This window comes from Orcinus orca, chromosome 14 (genome assembly GCF_937001465.1).
Source record: "Orcinus orca chromosome 14, mOrcOrc1.1, whole genome shotgun sequence".
Lineage (NCBI taxonomy): Eukaryota > Metazoa > Chordata > Mammalia > Artiodactyla > Delphinidae > Orcinus > Orcinus orca.
Genome location: NC_064572.1, coordinates 56,060,384 through 56,074,782, shown reverse-complemented (window position 1 = coordinate 56,074,782; position 14,399 = coordinate 56,060,384). Strand labels below are relative to the sequence as shown.

At 35.8% G+C, this 14,399-nt stretch overlaps 1 protein-coding gene across 3 annotated transcripts in view; it reads right to left on the bottom strand.

Annotated features, from left to right (window-relative positions):
• Positions 1-14,399, bottom strand: part of TNKS2 (tankyrase 2) — a 68,129-nt gene that overhangs the window by 37,705 nt on the left and 16,025 nt on the right. For all 3 annotated transcript variants that reach the window (XM_004279392.2, XM_049696508.1, XM_049696507.1), the window contains exons 4-12: positions 12,554-12,590; positions 12,296-12,371; positions 11,830-11,924; positions 9,771-9,837; positions 7,047-7,233; positions 5,849-5,970; positions 3,417-3,508; positions 3,251-3,329; positions 128-299 (exon numbers count right to left, since the gene is read on the bottom strand). In XM_004279392.2, coding sequence (XP_004279440.1) covers positions 128-299; positions 3,251-3,329; positions 3,417-3,508; positions 5,849-5,970; positions 7,047-7,233; positions 9,771-9,837; positions 11,830-11,924; positions 12,296-12,371; positions 12,554-12,590 — 927 coding nt within the window. The remainder of the gene's footprint in view (positions 1-127; positions 300-3,250; positions 3,330-3,416; positions 3,509-5,848; positions 5,971-7,046; positions 7,234-9,770; positions 9,838-11,829; positions 11,925-12,295; positions 12,372-12,553; positions 12,591-14,399) is intronic.

The following is a 14,399-nucleotide window of genomic DNA, read 5'->3' as shown; positions in this document are numbered from 1 at the left end:
TGATTAAGAAGAAATAACAGCCAACAATTCTGAAAAATTTTCTTTTCACTACCAACTCCTACATGATATGTGAAAAAAACTTAAAGGTTAATTTAAACAATAATAATTTCATGGAAGTATTCAGTACCTTGAAGAAGTTGCTGCACGTTTTCATTTCCCATCTGTAAGGCAGTAAAGCCCTGAAGGGATATAATGTTAGGATCACACCCATAGCTTAGGAGCAGGCGACAGGTTTGTAGATGACCACAATGCGCAGCTCTGTGCAGAGAAGTCTGACCGAGATTATCCAGAGCATTAACCTTAACAATCAGAAAAAGGTGAAATCAGCCTGCGGTACAAAATTTAAAATGATCTACTCATGTATCCAGCACTTGTTACTAATTAAAAAATCTCAATTAATCTCTTATGAAGCCCATTATCCAGTGCCAAAGAAAGTATTTTTGCTCAAATCTAGAGTATAAATTCACCAATTCATGAAGGTCCAATTTTTGATTAAAAATATCGAATAACAGTTGTTTAGCATTGAAGTACTCAATAGATTCACCACATTTAGAGTGAGACACTGCCTAAGAAAGTCTAATGCATGTACTTTTATGGATCTCTGAGGTGCAGAAACGTCGAGAGACTAACCCCAAGATAACAGTCGGTAACAAAGCCAGAGACTAAATTAGCATTAAAATACTTATTTCTATTGCCTTAATCTTCTATCTTATTTATCGTGTAAAATATAATCTGTATGGACAAGGACACTATGGTATATTCACACAATGGAATACTTCTCAGCAATAAAAAGAACAAGCTATTGATACATGGTTCAATCTCCAAAACATTATCCTAAGTGGAAAAAGTCTTACATGAAAGAGTATATATTGTACGATCCCATGAAGGCCCAGAACAGGCAAATCTAATCTATGTTAGAAAAAATCAAAATGATTGTTGCCTCTAGGCATGGAGACTGCCTTGGATGGGACACTGCCTCTGCCATGAGATAATGTTCTCTATCTTCAAGAGTTTTGGTTACACAGGTGTATGCATTAGGCAAAATTCAGTAAATGTACATTTAAGATTTGTACATTTCATTGCATGTAAATTTCACATCCAAACAGAGACTGTAAACAAATATTGACCTCTAGCTGATGCCTATTAAAAGAATTTAGGGAGAAGTGTGTAGTAACTTGTGAATTACTCTGAAGTGTGTCAAAAAATAAGACATTGATGGATAGAGAGAGAAATTGATGGATATGTAAGAAAATAATACGGTGAAATGCTAGCGGTAGAATTTAGGTGGTAAGTATATAGTTATACTCTAAAATTCTTTCAGCTTGGTTGTATTTTTGAAATTTTTCATAATTAAAAAAAAAAAATCACCTGTAAGACTCCTCCTATCTCATCCCCACCTCCCCGCCCAGGAAAATAATTCTTCGAAACCTAACTGAGAAATCAAATTCCTCAGTAATCAATCATGTGACCACTAGTGTTTTGAGACACTGTCCAATTCATATTCATGGAATCGGAGAAGACCTGAACAGGATTACATAGTAAGACTTTCGCAATGAATCTAAAAGTATCCTATAAAGAGCTAGTCTCCATGCTTACAGAATCAGAAAAATCAACTTAAAATGCCCAGAGCAATTAATCTGTTTATTCATGTACCAAAACTCACTGCAATGTGAACTATATATCCACTTGAAAACTTTATTTGGGTGCCACTCTGTGTTAGGGTTAGGGTGACGAACTCATCCTGGTTTGCCTGGGACTTTTCCGGTTTTAGCACTAAAAGTCCTGTGTTAAATCCCTTAGTCTTGGGACAAACCTGGATGGTTGGTCACCCTAGACAAGATTGTTTCACTGAGCTTCACAACTCAAATTTAATATGCAACCAGATATTCCTCAAGTAACGCACCACATGTAAAAAAAAGTGCAATCAACGAAAAGTTATAGGACAGACAAATGAGATATGCCAAGCAGTCAAGCAGAAATAAACTTTATTTTTTCAATACTTTACAATAGGAAAGATTGAGATTATACATTATCAAGAATTCCCCCAAATAAAAGAGAAATTAGGACACTGAGAGTCAACATAAAAAGAAACTGTAGAATTCTAAGTGGTTCCTTGAGTGGAAACCCAAGGAAGGACAGATTAGAAAATCATTCTGCAAAGTTCATTTAGAGAAGAGCCTCAGCGGTCCCCAAGGGGTAAAGGGATCTCTATTTCTTTCTTCTCCCTTCATCACAGCAGCTCAATTCTATTATATAATGAATTTCTACCACAGATTTTGTTTGAAGAAAGCAACAATCGAGGGCTATAAACTGAAAACTGTTGAATTAGGTGACTGTTATCTCTTCCAATCTGAGATGCTATGTGTATTGTTTACTGAGTAATTTTTTTTAAGTTCCTGGGTAAGAAATAATGACTTTTAGCCTTGATGAAAACCTGATTGTTCCATGAATAAAATGCTTTGTTTTCTTTAAATCCACTTGACTTTTTTTTGAGGTATAGTTGACATATATTATATAAGCTTCAGGTGTCCAACATAGTGAAATCACCTTGACTTTTAAACTTAAGTATACCGTTTCTACAAATAGGAAACAAAAATTCTCTTAATAAAAATTATAACTCTTATAAAAATGTTCATTTGGGATATTCCCTAAAACCATCTTACATGCCACATTTTAGAATACATTTCTCTATTGAATGCTCTGGAATGAATGACTTTTGTGATTGATTTTAAAAAAATGCTTTGTGTACAAATGCCAACTACAGAACTTCGCAATATGAGGAGCTATGTTTTTATTCAAGTTACTTAATTTATTTCCTTCTGTTCCATGATCTCTGGCTTAGTTATGAAATAACAGAGGGTAAGAGAGACTGTGGTTGGGGTAAATAACAGGAGTTATCATGGTAACCAAGCAACAGAAGATAACAGAAGAGAATCCCAGAAAAGATGATAGGTCATAATAAATATGTCTGGCTGGGGATATTCTTAAGAGTGTATTGTTAGAAAAAGAAGGATAACTTGACCAGTGGGGTGTGGTTAAAAGGAAGGGAGAAGGAAGGATATATAGGAATAATGTTTCTTGAGTAAATCCACAGACTTTCTAGCAGAAAGATATAGAAAAAGTATCTGCAGAACTAATCTGAGGGAAAAATACCTATGAAAGAGTAAATAGCTTGGGAAGTCAGGCATTTCACCTGCTAAATAGAAAACAACTCACTGGATTACCAAAGATTACCAAAAATGAAGTATACCTTTGCTTCATGTTTCACCACTACTTCGACAACATCGTTATGAGCTTTCTCAGATGCAACGTGTAGAGGAGTCAAGAATCTTAAAGAGAAAAAGTCAGCCGGACAATGAATGTATTTTCCAAAAATAAAAGTGTCAATAATTTTTAATTATTAAAAGCATACTTACTCTTTAGTCTTTTCATTGATGTTTGCTCCTTTTCTTAGCAACAGTTCACATATTTGCTTTCTTTTGGGATATGGAGATGCGGCAGCACAATGCTAGATAATTTAAATTGCAGCATTAATCAAGGACTATACACAACTGATTTTTAAGAACTTTCGTGTTTCCAATCACGAACAATTAAGAAGTTATTTCATGTCTTTGTTTCATTTTTGACTTAACTTTGCTCTTCAAAGACTTTCCTTTGGATAGAATGTGCAATGATTACCAAATTCTGACAAGGCCTGAAACCCCTATTTAGCAAGTGATACGTTATTAAATATTTTGATTAAGCTTCATAGTTGTCCTATATCTCTGAAAAAGCTACTACTGCTGTAATGAAAAACTTAAATTGTGACCAACAGTCCTTTCAAAACTGTTCCCAAAGAGCATGGTGTTTATGTTATTTTTTAAAGGTTAATAAAACACCCCAAAGGTTGGGATTTCTTTACATGAAGAAATAACACAGCACTTGTCAGCTCTGGATTCTGCTTAGAAAAACATTGATGGAATAGCCAACAAACTGGGTGGTATTTACATCTTCCTCAATGAGTTGCTCCAGCAGGATAAGGACTCTGAATTACTTGTTTGGTAAAATCAGTGGTAGAAAATTATATACTCTGAGTTGGAGGCTGCAGGATCTATGTCTATGATGTATCAAGGAGAAAAGGAGATAGGAGATAGGGATTTGCCAGTTATAAACCCAATAAGTATCTCATGGTCATGTCCCAGATCTTCATCTCTCCACCATCCAGGATTATACCCATACACAACAGGTGTTCAATAAATGTCAGAATGAGTGAACGACTAAATTAATGCATGAAAGTTAAGTTAAAACTGAAACCTGAGATTTCATGGAATAAAAGTTCTGGATAACTGTCAAGCTAACTTGCGCACACATCTAAACATAGTACATATGAAATGTGTCTGATTTTAACCTATTGCTAATTATAAAGCTTATCTGATCTTCATGACTTTGCTTCAGATTCATTCTTTGATGTTGTTGCTGTCACCAAAATCATTCCTTTGCCCTCAATAAAATCATTTCTAATTGGTGAACACAGCTCTTTTGGTATGTTTTGAATCATCATCCCAGGACATCTATCAGGATGGCACAAAGAATGGAAAATAGTTTATAACCAAGAATTCTTGAGTTCATCCATTTCAAATTGCACCCTTACTCTTCTGCCCCATCCTGTTACAGACAGGGCCTGTAATCTCTGGAAACCTGGAAGACAATGCCTCTGCAACACAACTATCTACCAACAGTTAATTCCCTGTATTTTAAGGTTAATAAAAAAAATGAGTCGTTTAATGGTAGAATACTCAGAGGAAAACAACATGTAGAATTAACTTTTCAGACTGGAAGATTTTCCAAGTCAGTTTTTCCAAGTTTCCCTCTACCATCTTGATACTGTTATGATTTAAATTTTGCAGTGGTATTTCTTATTAGTCTGCAACTTTGCTATTTTTTTTTAACACGGATTTTTTTTTTAAAGTAGCAAAAAGTTCTACAATGTTTTATAGATAGGTTTCTACATAAAACTTCAAAGTTTATATCATGGCATAAGGAAGAAAATTAACCATAAAAGATATTAGGTAAGTAAGGCTATTACAAGTTAAATCTTCCCCTAAAGACATTAATTTACTTAGTGTCATCTTCCCTCACCGAAAGCACATTCTGCAACTCATACAGCTTTGTTCCTTTAAATTTCTACTTCTAAGGTAGCCTTTGATCACAACATTCCCTTTCCTATCTTCCACCACTTACCTCTACTAGCTTCCATTCTTTTCTTACTGCTTTTCCATAGACTGCCCAATTCTCATCTACTTTGTTACAGCACCACAGAGCTGACATTACCTCTATCAGGGAAGCTGCCTCTACTCACACAGATACTTTACTCACACAGTATAAAGGGGATATATACAGACTTTAGATCTAATTCTGAAAAAATAATAATACCAAAAGGAAAATCAAGTGGCTTTTATCTTGATGGCAAGATTATTTTCTTTTTCAGTGGGTTCCAAATTTTCAATCATAAACATTTATGCTCTTTATAATTAAAAAAAGCAAATGATATATATGATTTATGATAATAGAAAAGTCACATATAATACATGCCAGTATGTGAATAAAATTTTTGTCTGGAAGGATGTGCAAATGAACAACAGTACTGCATTTTGAGCAGATGTGGTTGTCTATTTCTCTGTATTGTTTGAAATTTTTTCTTTATATACCTACAGGCATTAATTCTTAAAAAGCACATATTTTTAAAACAATACTATTATTAAAAGTAGGACATTATGTTAGTCATCCTCCATCACCAAAAGAAGACATTATGATTAACTTAGCATGTTTTTGGTTATTTCATTTTAAAAACTTAAATCTGAAACATTACCAATGCTGTTTCATGTGTTTGAGGATGCTTAAAATTCACCATTTCCAGAGAGAGATGTTTTTTGATTCGTGTAACATCAGCTTCCCGTGCAGCTTGAAGCAACGAGTGACCTTTAAATTCATCTAGATAAAGAAAAAGCATTTAAATCTGCATGAGAATTATCAAATTTATGGGGCTTGCCAGACGTAGTATTTTTCTTGAACTTATTTTCAAAATTATCTACCAAGTAGCCAGAATGAAGCTCTAAAGATAGTCTCCAAATATAACCCTTGGAAAGGGGGACAGTGGTATGCCAGCTCCCCTCAGTTATGACCCAATTCATTCCCATGTGTATACAACATGGCCTATTCAAGGTCTATTTTGGTCTGATATAAGGATTATTGCTATATATTCCCAGACCAGAGAGTTCTGAGAATTTTCCAAAGCACAGAACTTTTCTCAGTGAAGAAATAAAAGAAAAGGTGATCACAGTCCCCATATTAACATTACAGCAGCAGCAGATGGTTCTGCTCACACATCAGAGAACTGGGGACTAGACTAGTGGGATATTTCTAAGAGCCACCTACTGATCAACAAATGAAAGAGGGCATTTTCTCAAGATTCCTCGCTATTATTCATCAGACTTGTGAAACCACCCATTATATTTTACTATTCCAGAATAATACAAGCTTAACACAAGTTTCCTATTTATGTATAGTAATACTATATCTGAAATACGTGGCTATTTCTCACCACTACATCTATTTCAGTTATAGACAGAAAAGCACAGAATTGCCCAGATACCAAAGAATATTAGATGGTAAGATCTGGGGACTATGTTTACAAGACAGCAATCCTACAAATAACACTTCAAAACTTCACAGCAGCTAATAAGAAAGTCACATCAAAGATAGGAATAAAACTCAAATTCTTTCTTTCCAAAAGCATACCATCTATAAGAGTAACACACACAAAAAGCATTTAACTTGACTTGAAAAAAGCAAATACAAATATACTTTCTTTTCATAGCATCTTAAGAGCAAAATGAGTAGAAAACATTCAAATGATTAAATATGTTAGTGTGAACAATAATAGATACCCATGGCTAAGGAAAATACCTTATAATTCAAAAATTTCCAAAAAACAAACAAGAAAGAAAAACTGTTAGTTTACTGATATAACAGCTTAGCTGAATGGACATTCATCATTTTATACTTACATGCTAATCTTTCTTTTAACTGTGGCGTGGGAGCCAAGTCTATAGCACTTTTATTGTGACAATTCAGCAGTGTTGGATCTGCGCCGTAACTTAGGAGAAGAGAACACACTTCAACTCTGTTCTTGGAAGCTGCCTCATGAAGAGGAGTGAACTGCCACAAGTCCATTGCATTTACGCAGGCACCATGCTGGGGGTGGGGTAGGGTGGGTAAAGCATATACTTAGCGCTCAATTTTTAAGAGAATTTAGAATTATCAGTGGTGTGTAATTTAACAGCATGCAAGCTTAAAAAGGTTATGTTCCCAAAGGTCACTTTTCAAACCAATTACTTCAGAAAGAGTAATTTTTTTCCCCGCAGAAAAACAGTCAGTGGTTGCCAGGCCTACCCACAAGTGCCTATTGAATTTTATTGTTAAAAATAGTTAAAAATGAAGCTTTACATTTAACCTGCATCTTTTCCAAGAACTATTTTTTCCTTTCCTGAGATATAATGTACATATGGTAAAATGCACAGTTAAGTATACAGTTTGATGAGTTCTGACAAATGTATATATCTGTGAGGCCATCACCCAATTCAAGATAGAGGATGCTTTCATCACCCCAGAATGTTCCCTCATGCTCCTTTTATAGACAATTCCTGCCCCCGTTCTGACTGTTAGCACTATGTATTAGAATCACCTGCTCCTGAATTTCATAAACGTAGAATAGCACAGCATGTACTTTTGTGTCTAGCTTCTTTCACACAATGTTTCTGAGATCCATTCATTTTGTTGTATCAAGTTTGCTTTTATTGGGGACCTCCCTGGTGGTGCAGCAGTTAAGAATCCGCCTACTGGGGCTTCGCTGGTGGTGCAGTGGTTAAGAATCCGCCTGCCAATGCAGGGGACACGGGTTCGAGCCCTGGTCCGGGAAGATCCCACATGCCGCGGAGCAACTGAGCCCGTGTGCCACAACTACTGAGCCTGTGCTCTAGAGCCCATGTGCCACAACTACTGAAGCCCACGTGCCTAGAGCCCGTGCTCCGTAACAAGACAAGCCTCCGCAATGAGCAGCCCACACACCACAATGAAGAGTAGCCCCCGCTGGCCACAACTGGAGAAAGCCCCGCGCAGTAACGAAGACCCAACACAGCCAAAAATAAATAAAAGTAAAAAAAAAAAAAAAAAAGTTTGTTTTTATTGCTGAGTAGCATTCCACTGTATAGATATATATACCACAATTCACTTATCCATCATCCTGTTGATGGGCATTTGGACTGTTTCTAGTTTTTGACTATTATGAATAAGTTGTTATGAACATTCACAACAACTATGAATGTTGGATACATGCTGTGATTTCTCTTGCATAAATCCCTAGGGGTGGAATTGTTGGGTCCTGTGGAAGATGTATGTTTACTTTTAGTAGAACTGCCAAACAGTTTTCTAAAGTGGTTGTATTATTTTTGTATTGCCATCAGCAACGCTTTGAGTTCTAGGGCTCCACATCCTTGCTAATATTTGGTATTGTTAGTCTTTTTAATTTTAGACGTTTCCAAGTATTGGATTTGGATAAACCACAGAGGTCATTCTAGCTCAACCTCTCATCAAACACAAAATCCCTTCCATAGCATTTCTGCAGAAGGCAAACCAGCTACTTACTCTTTTAATACTTTCAATGATGGGAAACTAATTCTCAACGAACACAGTGTTTTATAACTATTAGATAACTCCTGACTCTCCTGAGCTTGACTGCTCTGGTAACTGCACCCCCATCTCACTTAGCGTCCTCTCTATATATGACCTCCTCCCACTCTTATTTAGTGAACACTAGGTCTTAGGAAAAAACCATTCAGTTGCCTGTAAGTCCCAATGCAATCTATCTCATATTTCACTCTCATCCACAATTAACATTCCAAATATTCTGTTAAATTCAAGATTCAGTTTTACGATAAGCAAAAGCATTACTGTTAAATGTGTAATATTATAGTCACCTTATACATTTTAAAAGGCTTATGGGCTACTCAGAGTATCTAATCATTATAGTAAAGTTATTTCTGTGGGAAAATATATTCGGTGGTAGCACATGCCCAAAAGGAAGCAGAGAGGCATTGGAAACAAATGCTCCTTCCCTTCTCATGACAGCTGCTGACAGAATGAGGAAGAGTTTCAAGGGCAGAATGAAAGCGGAGTGAGAGAAGTGTAAAGAATGTCAAATACATATGTAGAGACTGGGGGACAAAAAGAAATGGGTGTGGGCAACATCCTTGAATCCACTCTCAAAGAGAATACATAGCTTCTATTCTCATCCAACAGGGAGCAAAACAAGAAGTTTCTTGCCAGTCCCTGGAACCTGCTTGCTAAACAAGAGCTGCCCAGCATAACGGAAGAAGTGAAGCTTACCAAGTAAGCCTGTTCCAACCCAAAGTTCAACTGGGCAGGTCTTGAAAATCTAACTGGTGGTTTTAGTAACTTATGGTCCACTAAAAATTACTTCTGATATTTTCAAGAGTTTTGAAACTTCAAAACTTTATTCTGATATTCACAAAATGGGACAGGTACTTTATATAAAAAATCTTACTGTATCTCAAAAATCTCAAAGCAGTCAGAAGCTGATCTATCGATCATCCACATTTTTGTAATGATTACAAATACTCTTTCTATATCTACCAAGCACTAAAAACACAAAGAAGACATATATACTATGTATTTCAAGTAATATTTTATAAGAAAAGTATACAAGAACTAACCTTGACCAGAAGTTCAGTTACTTCATAATGACCATAGGAACAGGCATTGTGCAGGGGCACCAGGTCACTACAATACGAGAAGGGAGAAAACCCTGTGTTATTATAGATTCCCTAGGCTTTAATTTAATTTTAATTAAATTTACACAAATTTAACTAGCAAATAGCTTATGTGACCTTCTAACAAAAGTGTATAAAACTTAATAATATGTATTTGAACCCTAAGTCCTAACAATTCTACTGCCCAAGTCTCTTTCAAATCCACCCCCCCACCCCTGCCCCCACTGTTACTGCCATCCCCTTAGTTTGGGCCTTGTTTATTTCTCCCTGTACTACTGAAATGGGCCCCACTTCAATTTATCCTGCAAGCTACAGCCAGGTTTTCCTAAAAGGTAAATCTGATATGGTTAGTCCTCATTTTCACATCCTTCACTGCTGCTTCCTTGCTTTCAAATGGTGGCTCCAACTGTTTAGCCTGGCATACAATGATCTGACTCTCTAGCCTTACCCTTCCGTAACAGTATGCTAAACCATTTAAAGTTCCCTGAACCCCATAGTATCCCCTGGGTGTAATGGGATAGATTTCCCTTCCTTCTGATTTCTACACATCTTTTACAAACTCAGAGCTCAAACACTGGCTCTTCTTTGAAACTTTTTTTTTTTTAAAGATTCTGTAAGGTAAATTGCTATATTCCGTAATATAAAACCCAACTCCTTCATGACGGCAATGGAGGAAGAACTTTCTATACAGGAAGGTACAGCAGAACCTTAAAATCCTGAATTATATCTATAAGTTGTTCCTCCTTGGGAATCACTCACTAATCACCATAGACATCATCATGATGGCCGCTGCTGAATGATGGCCACCGCTGAGTGATGGCTACCCATGGGTTAGTCTTTAGTTCTATCAGTCATCTCTGTAGAGGCTCATGGCTTTCCTCACCATTTTGATTATGATTTCTTACTTACCTGAGCACCAATTTCATTCCCAACTATCTACTAGCTACCTCCACCCGAGTTCCCATCATCATCTCATAAAACCAAGACTTCTAAAAGTGAACGCAAGGTTTCTCCCCTCCAGGATAATTAATTTTCTCTACTGGATTTCAGTATGTGTATCATTGGGTCTCACTCATTCAGCTTCAGAATATGAAATGGAATAATGTCTACTATTCTCCCTCATCACATCCAGATATTCGACAAACCTTAACCATTCTTACACTGTAATATCTCTTGCATCTGTGCCTTTTTATTTCCATTTCCTCTGCCACTACTATTGCAGATCTTACTATGCCTGAACCCCTACAATGCTCACTCTCCTAACTGCTCTTTTTGCCTCTAGTCTCCTTCTTCAATCTACCCTACACATTGCTGCCAGATTGTGTTTCCTAAAACTCCTCTTTGCATAAAACTCCTCTTTTAGAAGCAGCATTCCCCTTGCTTAAGATCCTTCAACAGCTATTGTGGCTCACAGAATCAAGCTTGAATTCCTTAGGCTAGAATACCAAGTTCTTTAAAAGCTGGTTCTTACCTACTTCTCCAACCCTAACCTTTACTTCTCCCCTATATTAATCATAGGCTTCAGCCACATTGGTCTAGTCATTGTTTCTTAAGATATGCTGCAGTATCTGTTTTAGCACCTTCTCTCACATCAGTTCTCTTGCACGGAGTGATGTTTCCTAAACTCTCTGCTTTCTTGAATTAAGTCCAGGTCAAGTATCATCTCCTCCTGAAGGATTTCTCAACCACTACAGCCAGCACTAAGCATTCCCTCCTAGGAACTCCTATAAGTGCTATCCCTTTCTATTTATCACCTCACACTTAGTAGAGAACTTATACTGTTAGGTATCTTTTCATGCCTCCTAGAGTGCAGTGTAAGACCTATGGGGTGGCCTTAAGGTTTTATAATTCCCTGTGCTCTCAGAGCAATCTGCATATTATAAAAGCTCAATAAATGTTTTACGCTGTTTAGTAAAAAATATGATTTTTACAAGATTACAGAGATTATCACAAGTACAGTAACATTTAAGAAATCCTCATTTTTGTTTAAATGCTTATTTACCCTTTATCTTTAGCATGAACATCAGCTCCATGTTGCAACAACAGCTGTACAATCTTTACTCTGTTGTAACCCGCTGCCAAATGCAATGGAGTTGACTGAAATGTTAAACAAATTAATAAAATTCAATAGCTAAGAAATATGCATGAAAAGGTAAAAATCCAAATATAAAACCAGAAATCCATAAAAACCTTTATAACTTCATTGTCTAAATAATAGTAATAATCTGGTTTTACAAAATCCAACATATATACTGAAGGCATAGTATAATAGTTTATAAGTTCACTATTGCGAACAGGAAGCTACCTAAATGTTCATTATTAAAAAAGTTTTACTAAGGTTAAGAATTAATCCAAATTATTGCTTAAAAGAAAATATCAGCATTTTTGTCAAATGTTTTAAGTTAAGAGATAAACACAATTTCATGTTACCAGGAGATGCACACAAACTTAGTTGCAAAAGGAAGTACCTTTCTGCCATCACTTGCATGGCAGTTGACATTTAATGGTGTAAGCAGAGCCATCATTTTTTCCTCATTGCCACTCCTAGCATACAAAAAAATGTATTAGCAATTTTTATTCTTTATCAGATCCTATCTGGAGACATGTATGTGACCATTAAAAAAAAATGCATTCTCTTTTAGAGAGTTTGTTTATTGTAAAAAAAATAAAATTAAAAATTAAATGGTGAAATATTTATGATACATATTTATAACACTAGTACACACCTGGCACTCTCCAAGAGTTCATCTTTCTTATATTCACCTGTGAATTAGGGAAAAAAAAAAAAGCAGAAATTAAAACAAAATTAATTACAGAAGTAATGTCAGTTTTATGCATAAAGATGCTCAGTGAACTATATTTAAAGTAGAAAAAATTGGAAATAAATGTCCAATAAATGGAAAATAGTTAATCAACAGAATACTGTGCAGTTTAAAAATATATATATGAAGACAGACAGAATACCTCTGTTATGAAAGTGAAAAAAAGATTCAATGTTATATAATGAAACATTACCGCAACTATATGAAAACAATATGCACAGAAAGAGGAAAGCCGAGAAGGAAATAAATCAAAATTTTAACAAAGTTTGTCTTAGCGGGTAGGTTATGGGTAACCTTTTCCATTTCTTTTTTACTCCTCAAATTTCATAAAACCAATGTTATTTGTTTAACATACAAAATGCATTCACGACTTCATTCAAAATCAGAACAAAACAAAATCCAATATAAAAATATAACAATATCACAGAAATTACAAAAGATACTCTATAGCATCACCAATGGAACATAATCATTAACATTTTTATGAATCCAGAAGATTTTTCTACACTAAAATTGTTTTATTACAATGCTGCTTTAAATATATACAAATAGGGCTTCCCTGGTAGCGCAGTGCTTAAGAATCTGCCTGCCAACGCAGGGCACACGGGTTCGAGCCCTGGTCCGGGAAGATCCCACATGCCGCGGAGCAACTGAGCCTGTGCGTCACAACTACTGAGCTTGCTCTCTAGAGCCTGCGAGCCACAACTACTGAAGCCCGCACGCCTAGAGCCCATGCTCCGCTACAAGAGAAGCCACCGCAATGAGAAGCCCACGTACAGCAACGAAGAGTAGCCACTGCTAGCTATAACCAAAGAAAAGCCCACGCGCAGCAATGAAGACCCAACACGGCCAAAAATGAAAAAATAAATTTAAAAATATATATATATACACACAAAAACAGGACTAAATAAACTTCTTATGCCTATAGCCTTTATATTTACAAATGAATACAAGCAAAAACTTTAAAATCGATACAATTTAAATTAACATAATAAAGTGTTTATTTATTTGCTTAAACGAAATCCTAACTGGTGTCCACAATATGAACTGTATATTGATTGCTGTGCAAGGCTTCTTTTGAGCCCCAAGATTTTTAACAAAGGTAAAAGTAGGGAATAGCATGGAATAGGAAAGGAGGAAATGAACACTGAATTGTTGGTTACAATAGCTCACTTTTCTAGAACTCTTTTAGGGGACTAGTCTAAATTTGCTCAGTAATACCAGAAGAAATATCATAAAGCCCAAGCACAAAAGCTCACAGCAGAGCCCCTCAAGCTCTTGACTATTAGACATAATTCTAATGGTGATCACACAGTAGATAAGAATACAAAAAATAAAAAAAGAATACAAAAAATAATATGGCAGAGAGTTGCTTCAGAGGAAATACTCTGGTAAGGGAGAAAATATGTGAAGTAGATACTACTACTCAAAAAAGCCTGACAGTCTAAAATAAACCTAAACCTAGGGACCACAGCCTTATATATCTTAATATGTTCCAAGCACATGAATATGTTCTAGTAGAACACAATAATTCTCACTCTTCATGGTACTGAAATTGATGTGCCCAGAATCCTGTTTAGAAAAGCAAGAGAATGATTACTAACACACAATTATCTACCACCCCTGCCCCCAATAAGGCAGGAATCACAAATTTGAAAGCTAATTAAACAAAAAAAAAACACAGAAAACTTTACCTTCCTTGGACAAGAATCAAATGTCAACTGTTCAGATGCAAAAAAGAATTGCAACT